General features: G+C 39.1%; 1 protein-coding gene across 1 annotated transcript in view; it reads left to right on the top strand.

Moving 5' to 3' along the window:
• The window catches only part of col7a1 (collagen, type VII, alpha 1), a 92,187-nt gene extending 88,907 nt beyond the window's left edge, over positions 1-3,280 (top strand). Inside the window, exon 119 of the mRNA XM_041783577.1 lies at positions 17-3,280. Within this exon, the coding sequence (XP_041639511.1) occupies positions 17-39 (23 nt within the window). The 3' untranslated portion in view covers positions 40-3,280. The remainder of the gene's footprint in view (positions 1-16) is intronic.
• The last annotated feature ends 11,888 nt before the right edge of the window (positions 3,281-15,168 follow it).

The following is a 15,168-nucleotide window of genomic DNA, read 5'->3' as shown; positions in this document are numbered from 1 at the left end:
TTCTCTTCTCGTGCAGGTCCCTTGAAGACAGCACGGTGATTGTGACCTCATCAGCTACAGGAATTTTGCCTTTTCATTGCTTTTTCTTGAACATCATTTGGTCAAGATTGTTTTTTGTTTATTTATTGTTTCTATTAAGCTGATCAAACTTCCACCAAGGCTGTGAGGGGATACCAAAGCACCTCCTTGTTTCACATTCTAAAAAACAAGAAAAAATGTGTTGTTTATTAGGTTAAAAATGCTTCTGTAGTTGTTCAATGATAAACACTTAGATGCAACTTTTAATCAGCCTTCACCCTTCTCACAGTTTAACTTCACCAAAGTATCAAGGTGCTTCAGGACCTTTTTCCATTTCATGCTGCACAAATAAGATAATATGATTTCATCTGCAGACAGAGAGCGAGTGGACAAATGGTGTGACACCTTCCAGTCTAATGCAATAATCCTTCTGTAAACACCAAAATTATGATCCTCTAATGACCATAACAAAATATCTGATAGAAATCTCTCTCTGTTTAGAAATGATGATTAGCAAATTAAGTTCATCCCTCAGAAAGACACTTCTCTGACCTCATGGTTTGGTATTTGCAGATCTTTCTTCTAGCTTTTTAAACGGCTCAGATTTTCCTCTTAAGAGTTTTCAGATTCAGACTACAGCTTTACTGTGTCAGACATACTGTAGGTAAAGTGAATTTACTAAAACAGATATCCTTTTGTTGTACAATTATTCAAATTAGAATATTTAATCTGACCAATGACATAGATGAGAAAAGGTTTAATGGTAACCAGTGTTCCACTTTGTTAGTGAAAGTTTATTTCCTAATCATTTCAGTACCATTTATGTAAGGCACAATAATCTATCTGGCAATCTGATCAACTTTTTCTTTACTCAAGGTTTCTTTTGACCATAAAATAGGTCACAGGTAAACAGATCTCTGTCATGCGCTGCCTCTTTCTATGTATAACTGTATCATCAACCAACATAAACATAAATCTGCTTTAGCACCAGGGAACACATGTAGACCCCAGTGACACTCACTAAAATTATTATAATGGTACATTTTTTTTAACAAACACCAACACCTTTCACTAGTTACTGAGGGAACGCTACATCAAAATGTGTTTTGTTATTATGCTGACTCCTGCAGACTGTACAATACATAGTAATAAACAAAATACATAGTCCATAAACAGCACTTCACATGTTGTTTTTATGCTCATAGCTTCAGTTTCAGCTCCCACCAGTTACAAAAGGAAACTCCTTAGAAGTATCCATAAGGTCTGTTTTAAATAGCTCTCACTTAATTATTACTATTATTATTTTAATCCAAGAAATGATCACCAGGAAAACATATAAAGGGAATCCTGTCTCTACACTAGCTGCAGCGCTGGACCTGAAGATTATACCCTTGAAAAAACAAGTCAGATTTGCTTCTCCTATGCCATTTGTATTAACAAAGCGGGTGTAAAAAGAACTGTTTTCAACTTAGAGGACTGTGAGCACCGCAACAAAAAAACAGGACAGTGAACACTGAAAATGCTAGGCTGCATTGGTTTTGTATTAAAAATGAGTGCTGACAGTATACAAAATGGAGGCCCAGAAAGTGTGCAGGGCTGTCCTTTCTGCAGACTGCAACTCTCAGACACTCCCCTACTGTGAGACACCACTTGTTGTCAGGATGGGAGTGAAGTAAATTGTTGGTAGGACGTATTTGACGTTTTAGGTCGTTTTCATACCTTATGGTTCGGGAGACTCTGTTTGATTAGGGGCTGAAATTTTGACAAATTTGCACTTTCATGTGGTTTGGTCCTTTTTCACATTGAACTTGGTAACAGTGATGAGGAAGACGAGCTGTCCAGAATGTGTAAATCTGTAATTTATTATGCTTTATGTCACTTCATGCCTTTGGTTCACAAGTTGGTCCGCTTTGCTTTTTAAATGTCAAACAAACCGCACCAGCATTCATTTAAAAGGGAACAGAGACCCCTGTCTTTAAGTGGTTTCAAACAAACCTGACTATCCAGGGAAATGACCCAGGATTCATTTAAAGCAGACCAGACAGCTCTGGTGGGAATGCGACCTCAGAAGTAGTTATGCAAACAGTGGCCAGCTTCACTAGAGTTATCTGCATTAGTTTGTTTAATGGAGGATGAGGTTTTTGTGTAAACAACTGTTAAGTCGACTATTTTTAATGTCTTGTGATTAGGTTTTGCATGTCAGGTTTGTTACTTTAAAAGATTAGAAGTCGGTATTAAAACTGATTAAGGTTTTACTGTTGTTCAGGCCGGTCCTAACCAACCCTACTGTAACCCTAAGCCTAACCCTATGATCCTAAATTTGCCCAGAAGTGTAATCCCATTTTATTTAGAAAGTTTTCGTATGTCTGTCCTAATGGTGGTTGTGTCTGACAGCAGTGGTCTGCAGAGACAGACATCTTGAGAGCAGTGGTCTGCAGCCAGACTGTCTTGTTTCTAGGAGTTTTTTATGTGTGCTGCTAAGGATAAATTTTTAAAATAGTAGTTAATGTAATCTTTGTGAGCATTGAAACATAAATACCAACTGGATAAATCTCCAATATTAGGTGGAATATTAGGTGGAATTGAAGCTTTATGTGAGTTGATGACTTTTAGACTCTGCAGTCAGTGTTTGGAAAAAAAAATTGTGCTTTGATAAAAAAAAAAGTAGTTTTTCTTTAAATCCCACTTATTAAAAGTTTAACATAAAGTACTCCAACAAAGCACAACAAATATTAAAAGATATACAACTGCTGGAACAAAGACAGAAAAAAGGTTAATAATCTACACATAGCTTCAGCTCTTAATGCATCACACATCTTATTTTTACTGAACTGCCCTCTAGAGAAGAAATAACCCCAGAGTTTTTTAAACTTACATTGTTTTGTTTTGTATTTCTTTAACCATAAATTCAAGAAGCAAATAGTTTTCTATTTGGATTAAAATAATACAGCAGAACTTAAACAACTTTAACTGCAAGTGTCTACCCCAAAAAAAAATATATATATTTACTCTCTAAACAACAGATACCTTCCTCACTCTTCTTTTCATAACAGCTATGCAAACACAACTATATTGGGTAAATATAATGGTGAAAGTTTCCTCATTTGTAATAAATATGAAGAATCGAGCACAGTGTTCTGCCAATATTTTGTACATAATGTGTTTTTATTGTTTGGGGAAGTTGTGCTTGTGATCACGACTGCATGTTTACCTGCCAGAAAAAAGGTGCTATTTTTAAAGGTATTTTTATATTGTGTATTGAAGACGGAAGCTTGTGTTTTTATGTGGTGAAAAACCACAGCTCTCTATCTGTTGTATTATATAACTTTTCAATAAGCATTTCGAATAAACCAAATGCTTGAGTACAAATTTGCAATGTGTGTTCTCATTATTTATCTCTAAATGTTCATATGCTAGCATCTTCACATGCAAAACAACTGAAAACTCTAAAAAAAATCATTTTGAATGTAGAAGAACAGGAGATAAGAGATTGTAATGACTGTGTTTGTGTTTGCAAACATGTCTGTGACTCATCAAGATGTTTCATTTCGCCAGGAGATTTTATTAATTAGAGGATTTTCTGCTCGTTGGCTCTGACAGCTCAGTCCTTAGCTCTGCCCACGCCTGATTTCCCTCAGTGGAAAAACACCCACTGCAAGTCCACTTCATCACACTCCAACAGGACAGATGCAAGTTCATCACCTTAAACCTTTACCTTGACTGGATTCATTTTTAAAATATTCTCTCTGGCCAGGTCTGATCACACTGCACCTTACATGCATTTCAAGGTGCTGTGCGACAGATTTAATGAATTACACACGCTGAGGGCAAGGACAACATCCAGCACATTGGTAATGATATGGTTGTAAAGAGAGCTGCCAATGACCGTATCACTGGTTGAGCTGTTTTCCTTCCTTGGATCATTTTTGGTATGTACTGAGCATGGCAGACCAGGAATACACCACAAGAGCTGAAGTGTTTTTAAGATGGCAAGACGTGTCCTGCACGTCTTGCCATCAAAATTAGAATCTATCAGTCACTTATTCAGGTCAGGTCAAGTATGGGAGCACATATTGGTTCGGCACTTAGCTGTGTCAGCCATGGTTCTGTAGTGCTTTTGCCTCCTGATGGCCATCTCCCAGGCCCATGCCCCATCTCTCCAGGTATCCTGTCTGGATCAGCTCACTGGGCCCTAGGCACCTAGTGTGCCTGTAAAAGAACAGCTGATGTTACAGTATCAAGCAGCTGACCCTTCCCATCTCTGCTCTCCTGAGCATGCAGCATTAGACACACAGTCTTGCCAATGAAACCCAATGTGCACCAAAGAGAAGTTGTAACAATTAAGTCCTCTGGCTGTCAGTCAACATCCAGGCCTCAAAAGAATACAAAATGAAAGTTGCCACTGACAACAATTAGTTTGTAGATAGCTATTTTGGAGTTTCTTTGTGGCCATAATGAGGAGAAGGGATTGGAATATCTATCTTCTATCTAGCTACCAGCTAGCTTCTTAGCTTGCCATTTCATAGATGAACTGTCTCCTATCAAAAGGCCATGCATACTAAGATGCAGCAAACCAAGGCTAACATAGACCTGATAATAATGGGTACAGCAGCTGAAGTTATTAGCTCAATATAGTGAGAGCTAAGGGCTAATTCTTCAGCTGAATTATTAGAAAGTGTTGGACAATGTTTAAGAGGAAGATCATTCGTAGGTAATCTGGAAAACATACTTCTGTACTAAATACTTAATGTTTTAAGTGCAAAAGTGTGCAAAGTTCATTAACACTGAGAACAATACATAAATGCAGCATACCACTGGCATACTCAAATACTACCAAAAATGAGTGTGGAACAATGGACACTTCCAACTTCATATGAACCCCTTTGGAAATCAACAGTGTGGCTCTAGGAGTAAAATTCCCATTCATTTTCTCCGTAGCAGGTTTGATTGATATTAGCCATGTTAACAGGAATATACAAGCTAGACTAACCACAAGCTCAGTCACAAGCATCACCACAAGTGATGGTATATGCTCCTGCAGAAGACAAAAGTTCGTAAGATATTAACTTCTTATCAAGAAAAACATGTAACGACACAGACTAGACTGGCAGAGGTTGGTACCACTTTTTGACTGCTTTCCCCCTTGGCAGATCATAACTGTGCTTTTAAAGAAAACTGCAAGTATAACCTTTAATTGTACAAACCTAATGGAGTGTTGGTTTGACAGAAAACATTCCTCAGTAAGGATGTCTAAGAATGGACGTGGAGGGCAGAGTGACTAAGTTGGTCGATGCACAGACTACTGTGAAAAAACAGACGCCATTCAAAGAGTGACACAGCTGCACAAAAACTTTGTTGAGCCAAACTTTGTTATGCAGAGGGACAGTTTGAACCTTTATTTTATCTTTTGGGAAACTTCAAAAATAAACTAAAGCTTATATCCTGGGGTGATTTAAATGATAATGACCTAACGTATGTTTGGGAGTTGCTTTTTAAAAAGGAGTCAAAGATGAAAAAAGAAACAAAATTAATGTTAGTCTAAAAACTGCAGTATGCTTGTATTAATGCTGTGCACCACACTTAAATCATGCCTAAACTTCAGTCCCACAGTATGCCCACAGCCCTTATCGAAAGAATTTTAGCAATGCAGAAGAGTAGGAAGAGCAAGCACCATGACTGCAGAAATCCCTTCATTAAGTGGCCTGACAACCTAATACCATTGCTGGACTAAATAAGTCCTGTCTTGTGTTTTTATTTGGATATTTCAGTCTTAACTGAGTGGTTCACCCAAGCTAACTCAGAACTGTTGTGCATTTTATTAAGATAAGAAATTAATTTCAAAGTTTTGCTTTTCTTAGCTATAATGTTTGTCCTTTGCTAGCTAGCTAGCATAGCTGCTTAGCACAGCTAGCACTGGAAAATAGCAAGCTGTGACAAAAGTGAAGACAACAATGCTGAAAAGCTTACTGTTGGATTCATAAAGAAACTTTGGAGATCTTGTCTGAGTACTCTGCATACACATGACACCACAAATAAGCAAAGTATGTAAAGAGAATGGAAAGAATTCAGATATACTTACAAGATATTATAGCGCCACTGACTGCATCTCCTACAGACCTATCCTGGATATGGTTCAACACTGTTTTTGAAAGAGGATTTTGACCACTGGTAGACTTTGCCAATTTTTCTTAGGTTGAATCTTTTTGCAAATGAATGAGCAGTCCACATTGACTTTTTAGAGAACCACAGCTGGAAGTACAGTGCTGAAGTGCAAGTGGTCCATTTTGGTGCAACACAACGACAACAGGCCTCCGCCTCCTACTACACTGTTTTGGCATCCAGACTGAAGGGGCCACCTGCCATATGGCAACACCCAGAGCCAATCCTTAGGGAAATCTGAGAGTGATACCTACATGGCACAACATCCCATTTTAAAGTGGATGGTTCCTGCATACTGTTCAAACAGCAGGATGTTTTTTTTTCCTTTTTTGCACAGAAATTTTCAGTTGAAGTTGAAGATGCAGAGAAACTTGGAGCTTTTTTGAAGCCAGCCATGGCAAAGGTGCCCCGGATGGTGTTGATGGCACATTAAAGAGGGCTGCAGACAAGCTTGTCAGCCAAGGAGTTGATATTCCCATGAGATAATCTCTGTAACAAGCTCTGAGTGCAGGAAAACTCCAGGTATAGTTGTTTTACATGCAGGAACAAACTTCAGGGGATGCAGTGACCATACCATCCACTGTAAGGCTTCACCAGGAGGTCTCCATCACTTGGAAAAACACTGCACACCTGCATGTGTTCTAGATATCTGGATTATGATTGCCAAACAACAGTGCTTCTCCTTCAGACCATCACAGGCTGCACAAGAGAGATACAGTGGCACAGCCAAGGAGTTATGGGAAAATGGTGTGCTTTGGTGAATGACCACTCTGTCTACCAAGCAATCATCCAAAACACTGATGGGCTTCTGAAATAGAGCCCTCTTGGGTGCCCATATGGCACGTAAATATTAACAAGTGCCCTCCATGTTGGCCTTCCAGTGGGTAAACATAATAAAATGCCCTTGAAGGGTGTCCTGCCACAGGAAAAATGTGACTAAGTGCCCTTAGGCACCCTTTCAGTGGAATAAAATGCTGTAAAGAAAGATCCCTTTAGGGAACATTGTAGAGTTGTCCTCAGTACCCTCTCATGGGCCAAATGTGATAAAATGCCCTTCTCTGACCAACCTCCTTAAAACACTTAAAAAGAAAATGCTTAATCCTCACTGGGATTTCTAACTACTTTGTTTTAAATGTCAGTCAATGTTTTGTGCTCCACCAGATACCTCAGGTGCCCTTTAATTATTTTCACCGCTGTCCCTCAAACTTCCAAGTCCACCACTGATCCAGTGAAACCCACTGCCAGCTGACAGCAGATTCCCTAAACTACTGACTTTAAAGCTGTTGAATTAACAAGGTTTACAATAAACATAGGAGCTGGTTTCAAAGTGGGCCAGAAAATGCTTAAAGCTGTGTAACTGCCTCACTAAATGCCATCAGATGAGATCAGATTTACATCTGACATGGTTAGTATTTTGTGATCAAACATATTTAAAGGTCAGAGTCGTTCTCAGCAACAGTTACCTGTGTTAATCTGTCATCATTCAGGCTTAATTATGTAATGAGCGGCTTTAGTGCCTGAATCAACTCATAAACCTTATTTGACCCGCACTGAGGGAAGGACACATTAAAGCCCTGCATGTGCCTTACACACGTTTATGCCACTCTTTGCCTTCTCAGTCTGTTCCATTTTTCTGGTCTGTGTGTTTTTGTCTGCATGCTCACTGGCACACGCACATATTTCTTCATGGCTCGTGTGTTCGAAATACATTTTCACATGTCCTAAAAATAGCTGCCGTCACTGATACAAGCAGCCGTAACCACTCAGCTTTACATGGGCAGCAAAGCCTTTAGAGCAGTCTTGCAAGTCTTTGGGAGGACATTTGAGGATAAAAACTCTGTTGAGGGGTTGCATTAAGAAGACTGACTGACTAAGGTCTCTGTATACTAGTGGAGTTTAATAACTGATTTGATATTCAGTCTGCTACCTTTGGGGCTCCCTCTCTAAACCCTACACTCTCTAATTTCGTGACTTGTGGTTGTCCCTCACAGACCTATGCTAATGTGTGTGAATGTTAGACAAAAATGTTATTGAATAAAAACTAAGCCTCACTGCATTTATGTGCTGAGTTGTATAAATGTTATTGTAATTACCACTAGAAGATCAGCACTGCTGGCTTTAAAGCTCTCTTTAAAATGAAAAATGATTGACAAAATGAGTTTCTGCACACATTTTCTTAACTGCATGAATCTAAATTAACAAAAGGGGGAAAGGGCATCACTTTTTTCATGCAAATTAAAAAAAATGACCAGATTAAGACATTCAAATGAAGAACAATGAGGATTAAAGCCCCTTTTTAATGACTATGACCCTTCAAGGGTATCACAGCCACCATGATCCTCCTGCTGCTGGTTTGTAGTGGGTCTTCTGGAGCTCTTGCTGTAAGTGGTGGCTCCCTCTGTCTGCTGGAGAGAGAACTACTCCTGATTGCCTCATTCTGATGAGAAAACATGTTTAGGAGTTGTTCATTTTCCCTCCTTGGTGACCTTGACTGTTGAAAGCCTCGGGGTCTTGTGTTGGCAGAGAGCTGGATTGGTAGAACCTTGCCAGAGAGAGGAGCAAGCCAACTCCCCTCTTTCTCTCTCTCTCTCCATCACTCCTCTCACTCTCTTGCTATTTTTCCTGCCACCCACTTCCCTCTGCAAGTACAAAGGCTGTTGCTATAGCGATGTAACATACTAGATATTTGCTCAATCTCACTTTTACCCTCTCAGCCACATTAGCATATGATCCGTATCACTTCCATCTTTATTTCTATACCTTACTTTCTGCACTCATTACTAAGATGTAGGAGCTGTTTGTATGTGCACCCTGTTGCTCATCCATATGCGTGTCTGAGGAGAAAAATGACAAAAATAATCCACTTAGGGATTACTGTTAAGCTCATGTGTGCTGTCCACAGCAGATTCCCCTGATGCTTTGACCCCAGGTTTTCTTTATGTGATCCCCTGGAGTTTTTTGAGTGTGGATAGACGGGGCATCAGAGGTTCCCTCTCTCCTTTAAGTCTTTTTTTTACTGGAGGACACACTTTTGCCAGCCTCAGCAGTTATTCAGCCTATTGATCTGAGCCTGTGGGTTAACCTCTCTGGCCTCAACGCACACAAAGCAGTTTCAATAAGTATTACCTACCATCCTATCATTCCTAGCTTCGCATTTTATAAGCTGTAAGGCCCGATTTTTATGCAGATTGGTGCATAAGGATTTGCTTTAAGATCTAAAGGGACCTTTAAAAACTAAAAGGTCACCACCGCTCTAGCTGTCTAGTTCCTTCTCTCACTTTCTCTCCCCTTGTGTCCGTCTCCTGCTCATTTTTATCAGGGAGCAGCGAAGGTGTTGTTTACTTTGTTTAATTTTTTCCTCCAGCAGATGAGTCAGCTATTAGCATATTCGCTTCATTATGGCTGTGATGAGCACAGGCCACCTGAGTGTCACAATGCCTCAGCATTATTAGAAGAATCTCCCGGGATCTCTCAGGCGCATGAACCTAAATTAGCATATGCCATTTCTCATCTCTGCCTGCTGTCACTCAGTGGCCGGTGCTTCATTTAAATTTATGCTCAAACTTCACCCAACCGGCCTGAGATTTTTAAAAGTTTCTCAGCTCTCCCTATCCATTATTCTGTCTTACTCCCAACTCTTCCCTCCCTCCTTCCGTCTGTCCCCACTTCCCTCTCTTGACTGTAAGCAAATCTGTGATCTGTAATTTTGCAGCTGACTAGGAAGCAGAGAGTGCTGGAAATTGTTGGTTGCTAGAAGAGAGGGGGAGATGGCAGTAAGATAGGATCCTGTAAGACACTTCCTACTTGCTGGAACTGTTGCAACACCACCTAGATCTACAGTGTTTCATGGATATCCAGGTGTCCATCTCTTGATCCTAAAACTTTTGTTCTGAACTTCAGTCAGTTTCGTCACACTTGGATGAAATCATACTTTATCAAAACGTACAATGTAATTATCAGTGTAGTCTGCAAATGAAGAAAAACTGTTACACATGTAAAGTGCATATAAAAATTATTTACCCCCTTGGATGTTTAACCCTTTCACTGATTATATTAAATTATTGACAAAAACTTAACAAAAAAACATTGTTTATGTCAAAGCGAAGACAGATTTCAACACAAGAATATCAGAAGAATCCTCTGGGTCATAATTTCACTTTCACATGGGTTTTTTCTTTCTTTTTTTTTTTGAAATTGTTTGGGTCCAAAAACCCAAAATATATTGATCATGATTAAAATCAACAAAAGGGTAAAACATCGGGGGGGGGGGTATTTTTATAGGCACTGTATGTTTTGCAGAGAAGTGATGCTAAAACAAAGTTGATTGCTGATTGAAAATTCTCTGAACTATCTCTGTACATTTACCTCAATATTTTGTTTTGGCTCAGGCTTTTTTTAATAGATTAGCTGAACTGATTGGAGCAAACGACCTCATCTGTGTAGCACAGCCTGGCTATACAGTGCCTTCTCTCTGGGCCAGTCTCCCTTTAAAAGAGCCATGCTAACTGGCATCTCCTCTGGCTAAGACACGTATTACTCAGAAGTAGCTAACTCATACACAGCCCCTCATGCCAGATAGACTGTTTCATTTAACCATGGCATGAGATATAGAAACTACCCACAAATGGTGTTTGGGAAGGATAGAGCCTTTCAAAAAATCTTGGAGGATGATAGGACAAACATTCTGTTTGTCACAACATTATGGACCAATTTGAGTAGCAGGGATACACTATATTAATGGTATCTGCAGATATTAGTTAAAAAAATTAATTATTGGTATCAGTGGGTATGAAAATCTCTGCTTATACTTACAACCAACTTTTGCCTTTAAAAATCTGCCTATATCAGCTGTTAGTACCGGCCATATTGGAGTTTTAGGCTGGACCAACAGTTCTGTGTTGGCTGAAGTTATTTATCATCAATCCTTACTCTTTAAAGTGTGTTTTAAGGACTGGAATGTGTTCATGTGTTCATTCTCAAATGTTAAATTGTGTGTTTTAAGGTCTGACATTTTAGGCCTGAACTACATTTACATTTTCAGACTCACTCATCCTTTTCCCTGAAACATTTTTCTCTCATTTTCATCTTTTTTTCGTCTACTTTTACAATTAGCACTGGAGCAAACTTATCATATTTATTTTAAACTTAAATGCAACTTTATTTATATGAAATTATAAATAACATTGTCAGGCTACAGATAAACCATCCAGCCTGCACTATCACTGATTTGTTTAAAGCCAAGACAAAAATAAAGCTTGAGTTTGGTTCTTAATTGGCATCTTGCCTCAATAACAGCTATTAAGTAAATACAGGTAAATCCACCTGAATGGTCAACTTTTTGCCCAAACAGTCAGAGTAGCTGGTGATCCAAGTACTTGTTAGTTGCATCCTAAGGGCACAACTTGGCTCTAAATTATGCCATCAGCACATCAGTGGCCATCCCAGGGTGTCATGGCTTCAAGTCAGTAGAATAAAAGGAGACAGTGATGTGCTGTTCATGTTAACATGCAGTCAGTGAGGTTTGATTTCACACTCAGTGCAGTAAACATACGTACATGTATACATGCAGAGCAGAAGAATCGATCTGTTGACAGGAGGATTTCTGCTTTTGCTAGTGTAGATGTTGACATGCCCTCTTTTGGCTAGTTACTAAACTCTGTGACAGTAAATGTACAGTGTGTGTTGCGGCATTGTGAAAGTATGAATGTGCAAACACACAACAGGAGCTTCGAGTACACAAACTAGGGATGTAACGGTATGAAAATCTCACCTTATGATAATACTTTGGTAACAAATCCACTGTACTGTATTTATTGTGGTACAAAGAAACAGCTGAAGACTTGAAAAAAGTGACAGTTTTAAACAAAAATCACACTTTGAATATTACAATGCGTGCAAAAAAGTGCCAAAGGTGTGCGTTAGACTATACTAGTTATACACTTACACTTTTGCTTTTTCACCCTATTAAAAAGAAAAAGTCCACTTAGTCCAACCACTCCTGACAAAGACTTTCATATGTGTTATTTGCATGAGCTTTTCCGTCACAATTCTATGCCAGTTTCTTTAAGAAAAAACTGGAAAAAACTGATGGACAAACACTTCAGAGTCAGTGTGCTGACATACTTAACACAATATCAGATTGTTTTACTTTTTACATATGCCAGCTTCACCTCTGTGCGTTACATTTGGCAAGTGAGGCATAACAGGGATAAATCCCCTGCCTTCAACAGGCAATGCTCAATTTGTCAGACCCATGTTTAGGTTGTGGATCTGTTTTCGGATAGCCTTTCTCACCTTTGCTCCTTAATACCTCTAGGAAGACTTCTTGGGTGTAATGCAAAAATGGTGCCTTATAAAATCAGATAAATTCAGATTTATAATAAAATCCTAACATGTTATGCCAAGTTATCATTCAGGGACTTCTGTATAAGGCATCTATTTTTCTCTTCTCTCTGTTCTTCCTTCAGTCAATGGGTAGTTTTTGTGGCAACACCCCTTCTCTTTTGCTGTTCTGTTACGTTGTCATGTTGCATTCATGCACAAGGTTTTTTCTGTATTTCTGCTTTGTAGTTGTTCACTCATTTGCTTGCCACTACTCCCAAATAACTTCTAAATCTAAATTTAAAATCTGAATACACCACGCCGACAAGGAGATGGTGTTCGCTCTGATACACAAAGAAAAGAAACTACAACAGGCTCATGAATCTGCTGAAGCAACAGGTAAGCTTCTTCATTGTTATTCCTGCAAGGACTCGGCTCACGGCAGTAACTACTATAGCTTACTACTTACTTTAGCCAGCTCTAGGTGACATACTTGTTTCATTTTTACATGTTTTAATGATAAATGTAACGTTTTATACTCTATACATACCGTAGTATCAAGGTATGGATAGCAGTGCTGTCCTGTGACTTACTATGTAGCATGTCTGTCACCATGCTAGCTATCGTTTGATGGCCCATCATATTGTGGATATTGGCTAACAGTTATAAATGTGTGATAATAATGCTACCTACTGTTTATAACGTTGCCTACCATTCCTGGCCTTACCGTGAGGCTACATCAGAGGGAGTTAACATAAATGGTCAGATTTATGCCAAGCAAATCTACATAAAAACATAAATAGGAGCCCTGTATACCTGGAATATGGTACATTTTGGCTAACTTATAGCACATGTCAAAAGAACTACTGTACACAGCACATGATCTTACATTTTGTATTAAATGCTACTACCCATTAACCTGGCATGCCAGATGGATTTGTTTCACACATCCATCTGGAAAACCACTTGTAGACAGAAATTGGAAAAGGGCAGAGCCTTTGTAAAAAATCTCAGAGGGTGATTGGATGAACGTTTTGTCCGTCACAGCTTTACTGGCCAATCAGAGCAACAAAACACGTGACAGAGCCGCTACTGAGCTGCGTGCCTGCACCCCTACCGAAGGAGTAAACTCCATAGAGGACTGCATAACGCTGCAAACCGTGGTTACTGTAGACTTGTCAGTACACGACTTTTGTTTTTCAAAAGAAAACAACTCACTGCTGTTCTTTGTTCTTTCTTTCAATGAAGAAATGTGGTCAAGTTGTGATTAAACTGGCGCATCCACGCTAATTTCTTCCGCCATAATTGCACTGGCCTCTTGCTGCTTTCTTACTCCGCCGCACCTGAAAGTACTGCCCCTTGTCGCTGATTGGTCCTGTCACTTTCTAACCATGGCCAAATGGTTCAGACGGGAGCTCTGCAAGATAGATTCGCCAGTGAGAAACACGGTAACATGCGTATCCATCTGCTTTGCAAGGTAACTACTCATACATGTGGGTTTGAAGGATTGCTAATCCTTTATATCTATTTTTCCAAGTACTCCTTTCATGTATTAAAATCCTTCATTTGACATTTTCTATTATGGTAGTACATTTATAGTGCCCATATTTCCAAAACTATATGGACTAATGCTTTCCTTTGGAGATGGCTTTCATTTATGTGGTTAAATATTTATTTGCCAATTAGTTCCCTTTTTGTGGCAAATGTGCTTTGTTGTTCTTATTGTAACGTCATGTTTTTGCCATTAATGGCCTGGGTTTTTGGTTTTTAACTACCAAATCTATGTTTTTAGCTGCACACTGTGAGGCTGATCGGCTGCTTCTCCCGGTAACTATGAATAATTGGTTGCAACAAGCCACAGATGGGGTCTGTGCTCATGATGGGCTCCAGGAGAGTGTGCTTGGTTTGGGCTCACGTGAAGCAGGGAGTGAGGCACCGGAAAAAAACAGAAAAGGAAGGGTTAGTCTCAAAAATCACAAGAAATCACTGGAATAATACTAAATACTCGTGTGTGTTGAGCAAAGAGGAGCCTTTTTTTTACCTTTTATCTCCACTTTTGTTACATTACACCTATTTTTGCTGTTTTACTGTTATTATTGTTACTATTAATTTTTTACTACTGCTGATATTTAGCTTATTTAGTACCTTTTACTCTTCTTATTCATGTTTTAATATCTCTTACTCCTCTAACTGTTTTGATTTTCTGTATTATGATCTTGAGTTTTTAATTTAGGCAGTTCTTACTGGTTTTAGCTTTTACCCTTGATGTTTGTATTATTTTAGCATTTTCCCTCCTCGGACATACTCTTCTACAATTACTCTTCCTTTACAATTTTACTTCTCTTAATATTTCAGTTCTTATTGCTTCTCTTTTACTTGCCTTTTAAAAGTTCAGTCCCCTTGGTCTCAGGTTCTGTGGTTGGGTTCCTGTGTTGGCCAGGTACCCGTGGGTTCTTATGATGTCTTTGTTTTAATGACGTCCCAGGATGTCTCAGCTCAGGTGTTGTCATGTGAAACATATCAAAGCTCTTATGACTTCCATGGATTTGTATTTCTAATAATGTCTCAGTAATCTTGTTGTTTGGGCTGAACCTATAGTTTGGTTTTGATCTTGTTTAGGTTCTCTCCCCTTGAGTGTTCTTTTGTCATTGTTGTGTTTTGTTGTCTTGC

Source organism: Cheilinus undulatus, linkage group 3 (assembly GCF_018320785.1).
Source record: "Cheilinus undulatus linkage group 3, ASM1832078v1, whole genome shotgun sequence".
NCBI classification, from domain to species: Eukaryota; Metazoa; Chordata; class Actinopteri; order Labriformes; family Labridae; genus Cheilinus; species Cheilinus undulatus.
The sequence above is the reverse complement of the archived record's forward strand: the minus strand, read 5'-3'. Positions and strand labels throughout refer to the sequence as shown.